The sequence below is a fragment of the Corapipo altera genome, unplaced genomic scaffold (assembly GCF_003945725.1).
Source record: "Corapipo altera isolate COAL_440 unplaced genomic scaffold, ASM394572v1 124, whole genome shotgun sequence".
NCBI lineage: Eukaryota > Metazoa > Chordata > Aves > Passeriformes > Pipridae > Corapipo > Corapipo altera.
Window position 1 is genome coordinate 1,524,785 of NW_020884967.1, and position 15,825 is coordinate 1,540,609.

General features: G+C 42.8%; 1 protein-coding gene across 5 annotated transcripts in view; it reads left to right on the plus strand.

The window, feature by feature from the left end:
- The window catches only part of FAM120A (family with sequence similarity 120A), a 52,363-nt gene that overhangs the window by 2,775 nt on the left and 33,763 nt on the right, over positions 1-15,825 (plus strand). For all 5 annotated transcript variants that reach the window (XM_027664984.1, XM_027664987.1, XM_027664983.1 and 2 more), the window contains exons 2-3: positions 3,429-3,675; positions 8,400-8,482. In XM_027664984.1, the coding sequence (XP_027520785.1) occupies positions 3,429-3,675; positions 8,400-8,482 (330 nt within the window). The remainder of the gene's footprint in view (positions 1-3,428; positions 3,676-8,399; positions 8,483-15,825) is intronic.

Here is a 15,825-nt window from a genome sequence, read left to right on the forward strand (position 1 = left end):
TTACATCCAAACCAAACTGCCACATTTGGCAGTGGTGTCACCTGTAGCACTTTGTTTACTTTCAAGCTTAGCTGCAGCATTAGCTCCTTTATGGTTTCTTGGTAACAGGCCTTATTCCTAATCTCTGGAAGCAGCCATAGGAGTACACATCATACCGAGTCCCTTTTCTGTCATTAGAAAAATACCCCAAACTCCCCAAATCCCCATAAGTACAACATCCTCCCAGTTTTGATGAAGAAGGTTTGTGGGGTGGGTATTTATGTCAGGTTAGCCCTGGGAGCTGGCAGCTCATTACCAGATACTGGGGGCCTGGGGGGAGAGCTTGTGGCTGTTCACACCCCTGAGCCACCACCTTGCATGTCCAAACTGTGCTGGCTCTCCCCACTGCTCAGCTGTCCTGGGGGTGGGAAGGGTATCAGCAATTCCCGTTTGATGCCTCATTTTTTCAGTTGTTGAGAAACTCTGTGGATAAATCTGGTTTTAATGGATTCATTTTCAGGATAGGAAGGATATTGCATGGTTATAGTGGTCACATGCATAATACACATCAAAGATACTGCTGAGCTTAAATCATGTTTCTTCTCTGCTTTTCTTCTTCTCTGACATGATTTATTATCTTTCTAAATCTGCTTTATTACATATATCTTTCTTTCTCTAAACCTTCCTCCAGTTTTATTCTTGCTCTCACTTTGACATAGCCCTCCTGATGGGCAAAGAGCAAATGCATCTTGAAGGTGTGATTTTTTTATTTGCATGTACGGGTGATTTTAAAAATTTGCATATGCATAAGACAGTTGTTAAATTGTGGTGTTTTCTTGCTTTGTTTTGAGAAGCTGGGTTTGAGAATACTGATTGACTTTAAATATGAAACCGATTTTCATATTTTTAGGAAGCATTTGAGTCTTGAGTAGAAGGTTTCTGTGTGAAGCTAGGGACTGGCTATGAATTTAATCTATTTTGGTAATTAGAGGGGAGAAAAAGAGTAATGTCTTCCATCCAGAGCAATTATAAATCACTCACAGATGGTTTCAGCAGGATGTAAAAATAACAGGTTCCTCCAGGTTATAACAAATATCCCGCGGGTTCTTAGCTTCATTGTGACCTGGTATTTTTCAGTTTGGGGGAAATAATTCTTACAAGAAACTTTTATGTGAAGTAGGTTTGCTAAAATTTAAATATTTATGCAGTGGAGATCTTAACATTAATGCTTTGGGGAGGCTGTTTTGCTCTCAGTACCTAAAGGTGCTTGTGCCCATTTACTCAGGCAGGATTCTCTCCTGAGCCAGCACTGTTAGTGTTTACACAAGATTTTAGACTTGAAAATGATTCCAAACTCCTGGCTGTGATTTCCCCCGTGTCCCCCTGCCTGGGTTGGTTTTGAACCCTGCACATTGCCTGGGTATGTCTGTGTTTGTGAGAGCCACGAGATATTTCTGACTCTCATCTTGGTAGAGTTTTACGGTGTGGGTTAACTGTACTTTGGTAAATACAGCTCCTTTCCCTGTGGTGGTTCAGTTATTTGAACATGGATTCTGGTATTCCCTGAACAGCCAGCAGCTTGGAGCTCTGTGAAACAGGGAGGGACCTGGGGGCTGTGGAGGTAGAGGAAGTAGCTCAGAGGAGATGAGAGCGGGCACACCGAGCTTCCTCCTGTGTTATCTGCACCCCTGTCACACCTTGTGCTGCAGGAGGAGTTCTCACTTGTTTTTTTTATAGTTCATGGGTCTTTGCTGTGCATGCAGAGAGGTTGAGTTTAGATATATTAGTATAATTGAAATCTATCTACCCTTAATTAAAAAAACATCAGAGGGATTTTTCTAATTTAAAACCTGTGAAGACTGGGGCCTGCAGGTGGGGTGAAGCCTAAGTTGCCCTCCTTTAGTTAGGAACTATCTGATGTCTTTAAATTCTTCCAAAGATGTTTATGGTTTCTCCCACTCCTTGTGCTGGGGGATAGCATCATTGTTAGAAAATAAATACCTGTGTTTTTCTCATGAACAAAGTAAATTTCAAAAACACTCCATCGAGGAAGTTTCTGAAGAAGTAACATTTTCTGAAGACTACAAGGTGGTAGGATTAGGAGGAGGGAGAGCTTAGTGAGCTGGTGTTTGATCAGGAACATCACAGGCAAGGCACTGGCTGTTCTGCTGCTCAGGATTTAACTTGGAAGGGAACGTCTCATGAAGGTACATGAGAGAAGCAAAATTTGACATACCTCCCTGGAATACCATAATTCAGCATCAGGTTCAAGTGCAAGGCATGAGTAGAAGAAGAAGGGTCTCTGTTAACTTGCTGTGAATGACTAAGGGGGGCTGCTGGATAGGGCTGTTGAGTTTGGGACCCTCTCTCCTGTTGTGCAGAGGATATAAATGGCCTGGCTGGCACTAAGGCTGTAGTTATTCATGCATGCTGTGGAGAGTGAGGCTAATAGTTTTGTACTGATCTATTTTGGGATAGCTTGCTATCTACAGTGTTGTTTAAATGGAATACTCGGTGAGGGGAGGTTATACCAACACCCAGCTTGCAAGGGGGTTTCCAAATCACCGTGTCTTATGTGTGTGGATGGGGGAAGCATTGGGGATCCAAAGCTGGCTGGAGTTGTGTGTGTGCACACTGGAGTTGTAGCGGTTCCTGATGGTGTGTAGGATTGCAGGACGGCACGGACTGACCTGTCCTCGTAGGATTTTTGGTTTCAGTATAAGTTTCTTGATAAGAAAGGGTTGATTTTGTGTTTCCAGCATTAGGAATTGGCCCATATCTCCCTGCACAACACGTCTGTTCGAGTCATCTGATTGCCGTAGCCTAAAATATGTGCTTTGCTAGGCAACAGGAGTGGAGAGGTGAAGTTTGGGCTATAAACTCAAAGCAGTTTGCACCATCAGACACAGCTGTGTGTGAAAGGATAGGCTGAAAGTGGAAAGAGGAAAAAACTTGGCTTAACACAGCAAAGTGGGCATTTGAAAAGTTGAGAAAGTTACCTCTGTTCATCCAGGGTGGTGTTTGGCTCTTTTACAAGAGGGTCAGAAAACTTTGAAAGGGATCATGGGTTTGCTTGATCCTGGGGGGGCACCTTGGTGTGCTGAGCTGCTGGAGTACCCACAGCCTTAAGGCTTTCCCCGTGAGTGGGACAGACAGTGGCACAGTAATACCTTTAGAGTTTCTGTCATAACCAGTTCCTTCAGATGAGTTCAGCAGTACAGAATCCACTGCAGAGTGGGGGCTTCCAGGAGTGTGTGCTGGGCTTCTGAGCACTCCCTCTGTCCTGTCCACGTGTGCTGCGTCACTGGATTGGTTCAGTTACTTCAAATATATCTCGAGTGTCTTAAATACTCATGTTCAGTTTCAGAAAGACCCTCTGTATCGTAACAGTTGTGATAAATCAGTGCTGCCATTTACACTGGAGCTAATTGCTCTGTCTTCCACTGTAGGTTGCACAGAGCATTGAGGATCATCATCAAGAAGTAATTGCTTTCTGCAGAGAAAAAGGTTTCCATGGTTTGGTTGCATATGACTCCGATTATGCATTGTGCAACATCCCTTACTATTTCAGTGCCCATGCCCTAAAACTGAGCCGGAATGGGAAAAGCCTCACAACAAGCCAATACCTAATGCATGAAGTTGCCAAGCAACTGGACCTGAATCCAAATCGCTTTCCTATTTTTGCTGCTCTTTTAGGTAAGTGAAGATGCTGCTAGTCAGCCTTACGATTTCAGTGTCTGTTAACTGCTTTAAAATAACGTGTGTGTAATTTGACAGAACACCTGGGGAAAGGCATCCCTTTGTTCCAGACATTCCTGCCCTGGACTGGATTTGTGTTTATGAGGTCAGACATGCCCAATTTGTAGAGACCTGCGAGCAATGCAAATTGTGGCTGTCTAGAAAGAAGAGTTGAAACTAGGGATTTGGCAGAGCTCTGCCTGGCCAAAATGTTCTCTGTGGATGGGGGGAAATCGGGACAGTTGTGGTTCTACTAGTTTGGGTCCTGTATAGTATTGAGGTCTAGTTTCAATGATACACTTTCCAGACTGGAAGTATTCTTCTGTCCTGAATTCCACCTAAAAATAACACCTATGGAGTGAAGGTGTTTGGGTTGCAGAGCCTCTTTTTTCCCCTCTGAAATGAGTGTTGGACAAATATGGCAGCACGGCAGCTGCACCAACAATATATTGTACTGTGTGATTGAGTGAAACTCCACATTTCTGAAAGCACAGGTGACTGACATCGTACCAGGCCTTTGGTTTTGTCTGGCACTCCTGCTTCTCATGCTCAGTGCTGTGGGATCTGTAAGGAGCATAGGTGGGAATGTCTCCAGTTTCACATTTCTGCTTAAATGGAACAATTTTAACACACTCTATTTCCACAGCAGTGGTAGAGAATAACTGTTGTAATCTCTCAGATGCAAGAGTGAATTAATTACTGACAAAGTTGACTCCAATGAATAAGATTTATTTGGAACAGCATTCTAACTGCTTTTTGGGAGCAGCCATGTTCTTGTCATGCTGTGCAAACAAATTAAGAAAATTGGATTTTCTTTTTCTTTTCTTCCTGACTTTGTGTTTCAGTGTTGGTACCTGATAGAGGAATAAAACTTCTCCTTCGAAAGCTGTGAATGAGAGAGGCTATGTGTTACTGCTTTAAAATACTAACATTTTAGTAGTCTTTAATATTGTTTCCAGTCCAGACAGGCATCTTCCATGTTAAGAAGGAAAGAACCAATGGATCTTGCAGTAGAAAGCCACAAGTATTTGACTGGTTGGAGTTGCTTTTTGTCAGTGTGTGCTTCTCCTGCCTGCACAGGTGTAGGGAGGGCAGGCAGAGGGTTGGCTGAGCTGCCAGTGCAGGAATTGCATGGCAGACTACTATTGCTTGGCTTTGTTATGCAGTCTATAAATAAGTTGGTGCATGCCAGTTCAGTGAGTAAGAATTACTGCTGGAAAAGCAGTTTCCCCATTGCAGTTACGTTTTTTGGGGTTCATGGGAAGTACACAGGAATGGCATGGCTTTAATTCATCACACAGCCCCAGCTGCATGGCCTGCTGAGGCTTTGCTTGGTTGTATCAAACAATAGGTGAGAAAAGTTCTGGTAAAGTTTCTGAAGGGTTTGCAGTTTTATGCAAGAAGCTCTTGAATGTTTTTCTCTCTTGCTATCTTACATGACCAAATATTTTTCAACTTGCTCTTAGGAGAAAGAAATTTGAGGTCATTTCACGTGACAACTAGAGAGAGATTTGGTAGCTTTTTCCACACCACCACCCCCCCACTGAATTGGTACAAAGGTTAAAAAAAAACCAGTTCAGCTATGAGTTCAGTTCTGGGTATTCCTTTGCATTTATTGTGTGTGTGTGTGTTCAGTATGAGTAAGCAGAATAAAGTTCATGGGGTTAGAACAGAAAGCTGCTCAAGAGGTCTTCCTGCACTCGGGGCTTTTGTGTTATTTTTGTGTGAGTGAATTTTAGGAACCCTAGGTATTTGGGATAGAAAATGATTATATAAGCTGACAACAAACAGATACAGTTTGACTTAAAGTACTTGCAACATGTTTTCACTTTTGCAATCTTGGTAATATAGTAGCTTTTTTTCAAATAAAATACTAAGTGTGTATGTGCACATAGTTGTGCATGGAAGGTGTTTAAATTAGGGTAGCTCATTCAGATCTAAGTTTTTATATTTTTATTGAATATCTAAGGGCTTGTCTGGCTTCACAGGTTATTCTGCCTTTGCTCCTGTGGCTTTGTTTTAGTCCCAGTAAGTAGAATAAAGAAATGGGAAGGAGTGAGTGATAGTTTATGACATGGAAAGGCACATGCATTTTTTGCTGGGTACAGCAATTCAACTCCCCATGCCAGTACTTCATGTAGGAATAAAATAATGTATTCTGAAATAATGACAGTTAAGCTGCTGCTTTAATGTTTGCAATTCCAGAAGGCCCAAACTATCACAATAGCTGTAATATCCATATTCAACTTCAGGGCTTCTGTTTCCCTGTATCCAGAAAACTCGAATTTCTTTGTAGTCAGATACTTTCTTGTCATTAACTCCGAGGGACAGTTTGGGGATGCTGAAAGAGGAAAAACATCCTGAAAGTTTCAGCCTCCCATTGAGCAGCTGGAGAAGCCTGAGGAATGACACTGACCTGGGCAGTTACAAAAGTGTTCTCAATGGCAAATGATTTGGGATTGAGCTCTTCAGGGATAAAGTGTCTATTGAAGTATTGCAGCAAAATATTTTTATGACTGTACCAGCCAGGCAAACTTTTAAAGCTTGCTTTCTGAGGAGGTTCTGTGTACGCTGTGCTTGGTTCGTTTGGTTTATAGGTTTTTTTCTTCTTCCAGCTTTTCATGCAGAAGGGGTTTGTAGTTGTAGCTTTATAATATAAGGAGTATCCTTGGCATGGACAGTTAAAATGTGGTCTGGACACTGCATCCTCTGAGAGTGTGCTCTTAAAAAGTTCTCTTCTAACTGGTGCTGGTGTAAACAGGGAGTTGATTTGGGTTCTTTTGTAAATTTTGACTCAAATACTTCAGAATAATTTAAAGAAAGAAAAGCAGTCCAAGCTTCAGCAGTAGAAAAACAAACCCAGTGTGAGGCATAGGGCTGTAATTCAGTGAAGTCTTTAGAAAGGGCAGTAGCTTCAATTAGTATCTAATTGCTTTTAAAAAAACTAAGGCATATACTATAATAAGCCATTAAAATGGGAAAAATCAATATATGTTGAGGTTGTTCAGCCAGGTCAAGAAATAGAGGTTGCTTATGTAAGGCTGATCTCTTTCCCACTGTGACAGCACTCTGTAACGTGTTTAGTTATGGAATCTTGTTCTGTTTCTCAGGAAAGTTTTAGAACTACATAAGGTAAGTACAGGCATCACTTCTTAGCTGGCCCACAAAAGACACTGCTGCACTTCTGCATCCTAAATCCTACACTACAGTGTGGGGTGAGAGCTGATCAAACAGTGATTTTATGTGAGTGCAGGGGGATGGAATTAACTGCAATGACAGATGGAGACCAAACAAAACTGAGGTTCTGGTGGAAGGGAGAGAAGCAATTGTAGCATCTGTAGGAGTTACTGTCCGTTATCACAGAGCACTCTGGTGCTCTGGCTGCAGTAGATTTTGTCAGACCTGTATTATAAAGACTGTTTAATCTTTCCTTGACTAGATTGGTGAAGGTGTGGCTGTTTTATGCAAACTTGTTGAATCTTTTTGATGTGAGGTTAAAGTTTAGCTCCTAATGAATAAAAATGATAATATCTTCTTGCTGGAGGTCTGAGTAATGGGTAAAGTATTGATTGGACACAAAGACTTCTCTTTCCAAGAGGCATCACCAGGCAGGGGACAGCTTTCCTGGCTTTCACATGTTAAAGACCACTAAGAGCAAACTAGGTGTTTACAAGCAAAATATTAAGAAAGGAAACAATTGTTATAATGTTCGAAGAATCTTCTCATATTCTTTATGAACAATGCACTCACTACTAAGTTGCTGCTTTATAAAACCAGGTATAGAAGGTATCCTGAAGTTTTCTGCCAGAGTTTTAAGAATATATCCTGTTTAGCTCTTTGTAAAGTTTGGATCCACAGCCATTGGACTTAATAAGTAGTTGATTAGTTACATTTTTGATTAATTCAAATGTTTGAAATGTTTCCTAGTAAGAATTTTTTAGGTTTGTTGGTTTGGGGTTTTTTGTTTGTTGAGTGTGATGTGCTTCAGAAAAAAAACAACGTGGGTGATCTTCCATTGAGTCTGAGCAGTGTGGTAAATACAGTCTGTCCATGGAAACAACAAAATGATTTCCCAGTTCCTTCGCTGCTGCCAGCCCAGGGTCCCATCTGACCTGGTCAGGTCCACAAAAGAAACTTCAGGAATTGCTAAGAACCTGCTAAGTGTTGGATAAACCTGTGTTTAGCTTGTGTTGAGGGTTGGATAAACCTGCCTGGTGCCTTGCTGCCTGACCCATGCTGCACAGGGGGCAGAGTGCAGATTCCAGAGGCAGCTCCCATGTGGATCAGTAAGGGCAGGTGCTGGGATGCAGAAGGGGCCTTCCACCGTGTGTGAGGGGGCAGTAGGGTGTGTTCTTACACTGTTGCACCTGCACTATGCAATCCTGTTGCCGATTCCCTGCCAGGACACACCGGGTGGGGTGGGCCCCGTGTTGTCCCTGGCTCTGCTGCTGCCGTGAGTTGGTTTCACGGAAGAGTGCTCCTCACACACAGGGAAGTGGCTCTTGCTGCAGCAGCAGAATGCTAATTAGGGTTTTCTGGAGTAACAAAAAGCTATCTGCAAGTTTAATCTGTTAATCCTCTTGATGGGGAGTTGAGGGCTGATTGCAGATTTGTTTGCTGTATGTAGAAACTGTGTGTAACGTTTTGTGATGTACTTAAATGAGTTCTGCATTATGTTCCAGGTAATCATATTCTACCTGATGAAGATTTGGCTTCCTTTCATTGGAGTTTACTTGGTCCAGAACATCCACTAGCTTCACTTAAGGTACAATTTTGATATAACCAGGAGCAATCGAGCTAAAACCAATTGTACACACGGAGCAGTGGGATGGGTTAGTTGAGAGCAGCTCTGCGAGGCCCCTGTGCTCAGTCACCCTCAGGTGTCCCAGTCCTGGCTTCAGAGGATACCTGGGGTCAGGAGCCTTACAAGGCTAAACTTAGCCTATGTGATCCCCCTCAGTGCCCTTCAGCTGCACGAGCCACAGCTCCAGTGTGGTTTGGCTTGGAGAATGCAGCTTCTTGCTCTCCTCTCTTTTTAAGAGGAGAGTTTTTTGTTTAGTCATGTTCTTCAGCTATCAAAAATAATGAGCTGTACATCTTCCTACCATCTTGTTTTATTGTCTGCTGCTCTGAATTTGTGGGTAATAGTCAGGTTTTGGTACTTAAAGTGTAAATGTCCTGGAGAATATGCTGCACAAGAAAGCTAAAGTGGCTTCAGTAGTTTTGAGGGGGGTGGTTTGAGACAAGTAACTTGTCTGATGCTCTTAGTTTACACTATGTGTGTTCTGCTGCTTCATCGCACTTGCTTTGTGCATCTGCCAAGTAAATGGCTATAAAAGGGAAACTGAACACATCAGAGAATGGGATCATAGTGACCTTTCTCTCTCTGTGCCACAACAGATATATCTATTTCCCTTTCTCCAAAGGTATACCAGGCAGCAAGTAATCCGCTTTTTGTAAATGCTGCCTGAATGTTTTGTTATCTCTACAACAAAAGTTTATTAAACCATGAGAAATTGTAACTTGTTTGGCCAAATGTAGAATTTAAAAGCAGATTCCAGATTTTCAGCAGAATTTTTAGGGCTTGCATGTGCATTTCTTAGTGACCAACTGTGACATTTGATGTTACGCTCATCCCCTATTTTGCTGCCGCTCCTGTGTTTAGGAAGGTAAGTGTCAGCACATTGCAGTGGCAAAACAAAACCTGCATGCATGTTTGCTACTTCCTTGTAAAACTTGAGGTGAAAAAAACGAGAGAGTGTGCCTGTGTTTTCATTTTTTACTAAAAAGGTTAAAATGTCAACTAGTGGTTGATGATGATACTTTTCTGTGGTCTAGGCTGAGTTGTCTTGTTTGACAGCCAGTTCAGCATATGACTTCAGACACTTAGACCTCCTGGAAAGCCCTCTAAATTTATACTGAATTACTTGAATGAAAATTGGGTCTTTGTAATCTTTGCTTCTAGATGTACATTTTCAGTGAAAACACCACCGGGGCTCTGTAGCTGGTGTCTCAAGGAAATAAAATGTGTTCCCCCAGAGTATCCCTGGGTCTCCTCAGGCAGTTCTTCCCTGATGTATTTCATCTGTTGGCCAATGTAATCAGATATGAAAGCAGTTTCCATTTGGCTGTTGGAGATTCCATGACAACTGCTGCACTGTTATCAGTGCAAAGCCCCAAATAAATGCCCTGACTGAGGGAAAGGCTTGCACAACACAGGATTTGTTGAATTTCACGGCAGCTTTGCTGCCAGTGCACAGCCCCAAACTGGCCACAGCACCTCTGTCTGCTGCCTGGTGATGGTGTCACATGGAAGGGCATGTCTGCAGCAACCCAGTCTTCATTAGTTACTGGTCATGGAACAACTGCTGCTTGTTTCTTTAGGTTCATAGTGCTCATGGTTTGAAATGATAACTTCTTTCAGGAGCTCAGTAATTGAGTTTAATTTCATTTGACACACTAGTATGTCAGTGATGTCATCACAGTTCTCTGTAGGGGCCTCTTCACTGTAGATGTGCACAGAGCAATATTTCTTGTAAATTTTATGAATGCTTAAAAAGACATTTGTATTAACCACAAGGCTGATAGCAGAGAGTAGTTCCAGAACAGTGCAAACCTTCATGAAAACTGGAAATGGGGGGAAGTTGTTGTGTTTCCCCAGGATGTCCTTCCTGGGCTGTGCTTACAAACTTTGCTTTGTTGTGTCTATTTAGAGTTACAACAGAGTGTTCTCCATGCTTGGGAACCAAGACCTCTGATTCCACACCTCATTCAACTCAGGATTTAGAAAGCTTTTTCTCACTGAGTAAAGATTTTAGTCTTTTGTCTTTAGAACAGTGTGATCTTGAGAATCAAAGCTGACAGATTCCATTCCAGCGGCTGAATTTGTTGCTTTTCAGGGAGAGCTGTGACAGTTAATAATATACAATTTATTTCGTGCATTCTCTCTCAATCTTTTATTATGCTGTAGCAAAATGTTACTTTTCCTACAAGCGAAGCTTTGCCAGTTCACCAGTGAGAAAGTGTAACTTAGAAAAGAAAGAACCATCTTTGCTGATAGAAATTGCTGTGTCTGCTCAGATGTCAACATGGGGAGGGGGGAAAAAAGCAAACCTGAGGAGATCTTACCTCTGTTTTAAAGAGGGACATGAGATGGGGGTTGTTCATCCAGGAACAGCTGAGTAGAAGTGGGAAAAAGGAAGAGAAATGGAAACCTGACTGAAGAATCCGTGCTTCACATCTGGAAGGAAATGACCCAAACAATCTCTATATGCTGCATGAAAAGCCTTTCAGGAGACACTGACAATTACCGTCAGCTCAGCAGAACTGTGAAGGTTCCATGGCCAGATTTAAATGAAGAGATATGAATTGCTGTAGCTGCAAAAGGGAGAAGGAATCAAAAGCCATCCCTGTGAGCTGTTCTGAGTCAGGCTCTCATCTGTCCAAACGTCCCTGTGGAAACAGATAATGAATCTAATAAATGTGCAGACCTGGGCTTGTGTCCTGTCACCTACCTGAGAGCAGAGTTTGCTGAAATGACCACCCCAGTCAGGGGTTTGAAACAAGAAAGGAGTTGATTGACTTCCTGAGAAATCAACTGACCTTCTTTGGAAGCCAGCATTATCTTGCTTTTTATTTGTGTGCTTTGGGATTTATCTTTTAAGACAAAGACAATTTGGTTCTTATTCTGGGAAAACTGGTTACAGTATGGGGCTTCAAGATCAATGAATAATACTGTCAGAATGAGATTGGGAGGGCAGTTTCTTACCTCTGGAATAAATTAGTGCCTGTTTGGGAGCACAGACCACCGAAGAAGTGCTGACTCTTCATTCACAAGGTAACCTTAGAAACAAGGCTTAATGCAGTCTCCCTTTGTGAGTAAGGAGAGTATGCAGGGAAACTCTGTCTCCTTGGTTGTTCCATCTCGGTGGAGAGGGAAGGAGAGATGCTTCCACAAAGCAATCCAAAATACGCAGATTAGGCTCCTTCTCTGAAGCGCTGGAGGAAATTCCTGTCTTACTCAGTTTGTTGACTTCGGAGGGTGTCTGCCAGAGGGACTGAGGTGTGAAGTAGATGCTTAGGTAATTTGCTGCTGCTCAGATAACAAAGGTAGTACTATTAAGATAGACTTCAAGTAAGTGCCTTGTTGTTTGTGGGGTTTTTTGATGCTAAGGGTCATCATAATGCAGGTCAGAAAGGACCTCAGGAAGTTACTTAGTCCAACCTCCTGTGAAAAGTGTGGTCAGCTTGAGGTCAGAGCAGGTTGCTTAGGGCATTACCTGGACTAGTCTTGGAAATCTCAGAGGTTGGAGGCTGCACAGCCTGTCTGGGCAGCCTGCCCCGTGGTTTGACAGTCCCGACGGTGCAGATGCTTTGCCTGGTGTTTAGTCTGAGCCCATCTTGTTTCAGGCTATGTCTGGTGTCTCTTGCTCTTACACAACGCGCTGCTGTGAAGAGCTGGCTCCGTGTGCTCAGTCACCTTTATGTGGGTACTGGAAGGCTGTATCTCCAAAGCCTTGTCTTTCCCAGGCTGAATGAGTGCCATTCCCTCAGCCCCTTCTTGCAGAGCAACTGCTCCTAACTCCCTGACAATCTGGAGGCTTTCTGCAGAACCAGCTCAACTGTTGTGACACCTGGCTGGAGCCCCAGCTGGGATGCAGTGCTCTGGAGGTGACCTGCCACATGCTGAGAGCGGGATCCCTGGATCTGCCACTGTGCTCCTGCTGCACAGCCCAGGGTGCACCTTGCTGGCTCCTGCTCCAGCTGCTGCCGCCTTCCAGGAACCTCAGGTCCCTTTGGCACACCTCCAACCTGGGCAGTAGCCAGGTTTATTCCTGCCCAGGTACCAGGCTTCGCTTTTGTGGCCGCAGAATTTCTGAGGGCTCTGTTGGTTCGTCCCTCTGGCTTGTCAGGGTGTCCTGGATGGCAGCCCAGCCCTCGGGGTCGTGTGGTGTGCAGGGCTGTCACACGGGGCTCAGTGGAGTCTGTATCACATCTTTGGCTTGTGCTTCTGCTCTCCCCTTTGCTTTCTGACATAATTCTTGTTCCCTGTTTAGGTTTGGTTTTCTCCATGTCCTGTGTGTACAGATTGTTAGCAAACAATGCCCATGCCCTGTGAATTATTGTTACCATGCAGAAAGAGGTCAGCTTCTCAGCCAGGATGGAGAGAGGAGGAGAGAGAATTTTTAATCAAATAAAGCGATCTTCAGGGAAAAGCTGAGCTTTGCTGATCTGAGAGGATTTTAAGTCATCCAGGGAACTTCTTGCCTCTTCAGAAAACTTATCATTGGATCAGATGCACTACAAGCTCCTAAGATGAAGTATTTCTAACATTCAAAGGCTGATACAAGATCCAAACAGTTTGGTTGCTATCTCTAATAGAAACTACAAGGCAAAAATAACAAAACCCAGGCAATTTGTTGTAGTATCCTTCGTATCTTCAGCCTTTTCTCTAGCCAGTGGAGAAAGAAATGTTTCCTATGTGTTGCCTCCGAACATTTGAGGTCTCTTTTTTTTCGTGGTTTGAAAATAAAACTGAACCAATTATCTGTTTCCAGCAGGCACAGCAGTAAGTGTGGTGTTGATTAGTTTCTGAAGGCTGCTTCCTGAAGACAGTGGGCAACTGGGGTGTTCCCAGCTTTTCCCAACTGTAGCTTAGGTACCTTCTACACTACCCTACTCATCCCATGGAGCTGGGCTTATGTGAGTCTGTTCTTTTCCAAACAAGCGTGTTTTTGAAAGTTTATTTCGTCAAACCCAAGACGTTTTTATCTTTCAGCTTCAGGGTTTGTGGTGTTACTGTCTGCCTCTCATTTTGACAAATACCTCTGTAGAATTCATGGCCTTCCCCCACTTAATCTTCAGAGTGCTCAAATAGGTCCCTTGTGATTTTTGTCAGTGCTCTGTCACAAACTGAAGGAGTCCTTTTACAACTAGCAAAGGAACCAGACCCTTTTCAGACGTCAGCTCTCCAACCCAGTCACCTCCCAGTGTGGGACCCACCCCCATGTTTGCCTTCCAAAATAGATTTTCCGTGTTGTTCCTTGTCTGAAACTTTTCTGTAGAGCATAAGGGAAAAAATAACTTCTAGGAAGAAATCTCTTCTAATGAGAAACTGGTAAAACATGCTGCTGCTTTTGTTCAGAAACACTTTGTGCAACACTAAAATTAAGTTTGAACCATGAACATGTGCTCTGTAACTTCTGCTGCAAGTCTGAATTTTCCCCATCCCTAATGCACAGTAAGACTTACCCTGTATTTTAATGCACACAGGATTAGAAACATTCTTTATGATTCAGTATAAAATCTACAGTTTTGGATTTCTGGAAAGTTCCAAAATGAATAGAAATATTTTCCTCTTAATTATCAGGAAAGTACACTTTATTTCACCACTTTCATTTTTGGCTTCTGTGTAGTGTAGGTCACCACACTCTTAGTTTTGAGGGTGTTCTCACATCTGCACTGGATGTCTTTGAAACAGAAGAAAAGAAAATCCAAATATCTGAAGCATCTCTAGGTCTGTAAAACATACTTTGAGAAGGTCTCACTTCAGGAATTAAGAATATTCTCCAGTGAGGTCTTGAGGCTTTTTAGAGGCAGCTAAATGGGAGCAATATGTGAAGTGAGTCCTTGATAGGTCACACTTGAGCTCCACGTTCCCTGGGCCTGAGCTGAGCATTAGTGCCAGACTGATGTGATGTCTTCTCTTGGTGCCAACTTTATATGGTTTATTCAATATTGCCATCTTGGAGATGACATAAATTAAGGGGAGATTGCTTACTCCTGTCATCCACTGTGTTCCCAAGCAGAGATTGCAGGAACACTCAGGGAGCAGCTCAGGGTTTCTGCAAGGGCTCTGCAGAGAGCACATCCAGCATGACACAGCCATGGGATGATTCAGCTGCTTCAGGGATGGGTAATTGTTACACATTCAAGGAAAATGGGAGGTGTTCAGCAACAGACTTGGATTACCAGCGAGAAGAAGATCTATTCCTTCTGCTTCCAAAATAGGGGCAAAATGTTATCATCATTATTTGTCACTGTTAAGCTTACATGTGAATGTGATCTGTATTTAGTATTGTGTATATTCAGAGTGCACGTTAGTGAAAATTTGGATTTTAGTATCTGAAATAGAAATAATTGCCCTGCCACTGACTACACTAAACAGAACTGTTCTTAACTGTTCACTTTTCACAAGGGCATGGAGTGACAGGACAAGGAGGAATGGCCTTAACCTGAAGGAGGGCAGGTTTGAATTAGGTATTGGGAAGAAATTCTTCCCTGTGAGGGTGGTGAGGCCCTGGCACAGGTTGCCCAGAGAAGCTGTGGCTGCCCCATCCCTGGAAGTGTCCAAGGCCAGGGTGGACAGGGCTTGGGGCAACCTGGGCTAGTGGAAAGTGTCCCTGCCCATGGCAGGGGTGAACTGGATGATCCTTAAGTTGCCTTCCAACCCAAACCAGTCTGTTTCTATGTTTAATTTAGGCTTATAAAATATGTAGTTCATCTTTAGTAGAGGGTGACCAGGTATAGAATGAATATCCTGAGATTTGTGAAAAGTAGACATTAGGAGAAGGAAATTAATAAAAATGGGAATCTGGCAAAAATTCCGTGGTTTGAATATGAAGAAGGCAATCTAAGAAACTACATCATAAGTGGATCAAATAAGGGCAGGGAAGAAAATAATCACATATAGTAGACTCCATCTAAAATGAAAAGGGGTTGTGGTACACGTTTTAAACTTGCAAAGATAAAACTAATGAAGTATTAATCAGAATTTTGCATAAACATTTCTGACAAGGCTGAATTGCGGTATTTTCTAGTAAAGTTTGATCCCTCTGTGTAGAATGCAATAAGAATGTATAAAGATTTTTCATTTTTTTATACCTTAAAAATAGAACTGTTAAATCGTCATAATGATCTCTCAAGTCTCGAATCGCTGAATTTTGCGAAGACACAGATTAAAAGATGTTACCAGCAAGAACCTAGCTGCCCCTATAGGCACAGGCAGAGCGCTCCAGAATGTGCAGAGGTTCCAGACAAAATTTTTAGAAAATCCTCAGGCTTCCTCTGAAATGTAGGACACGTATTTGGAGACCTCCTTTCTGCCCC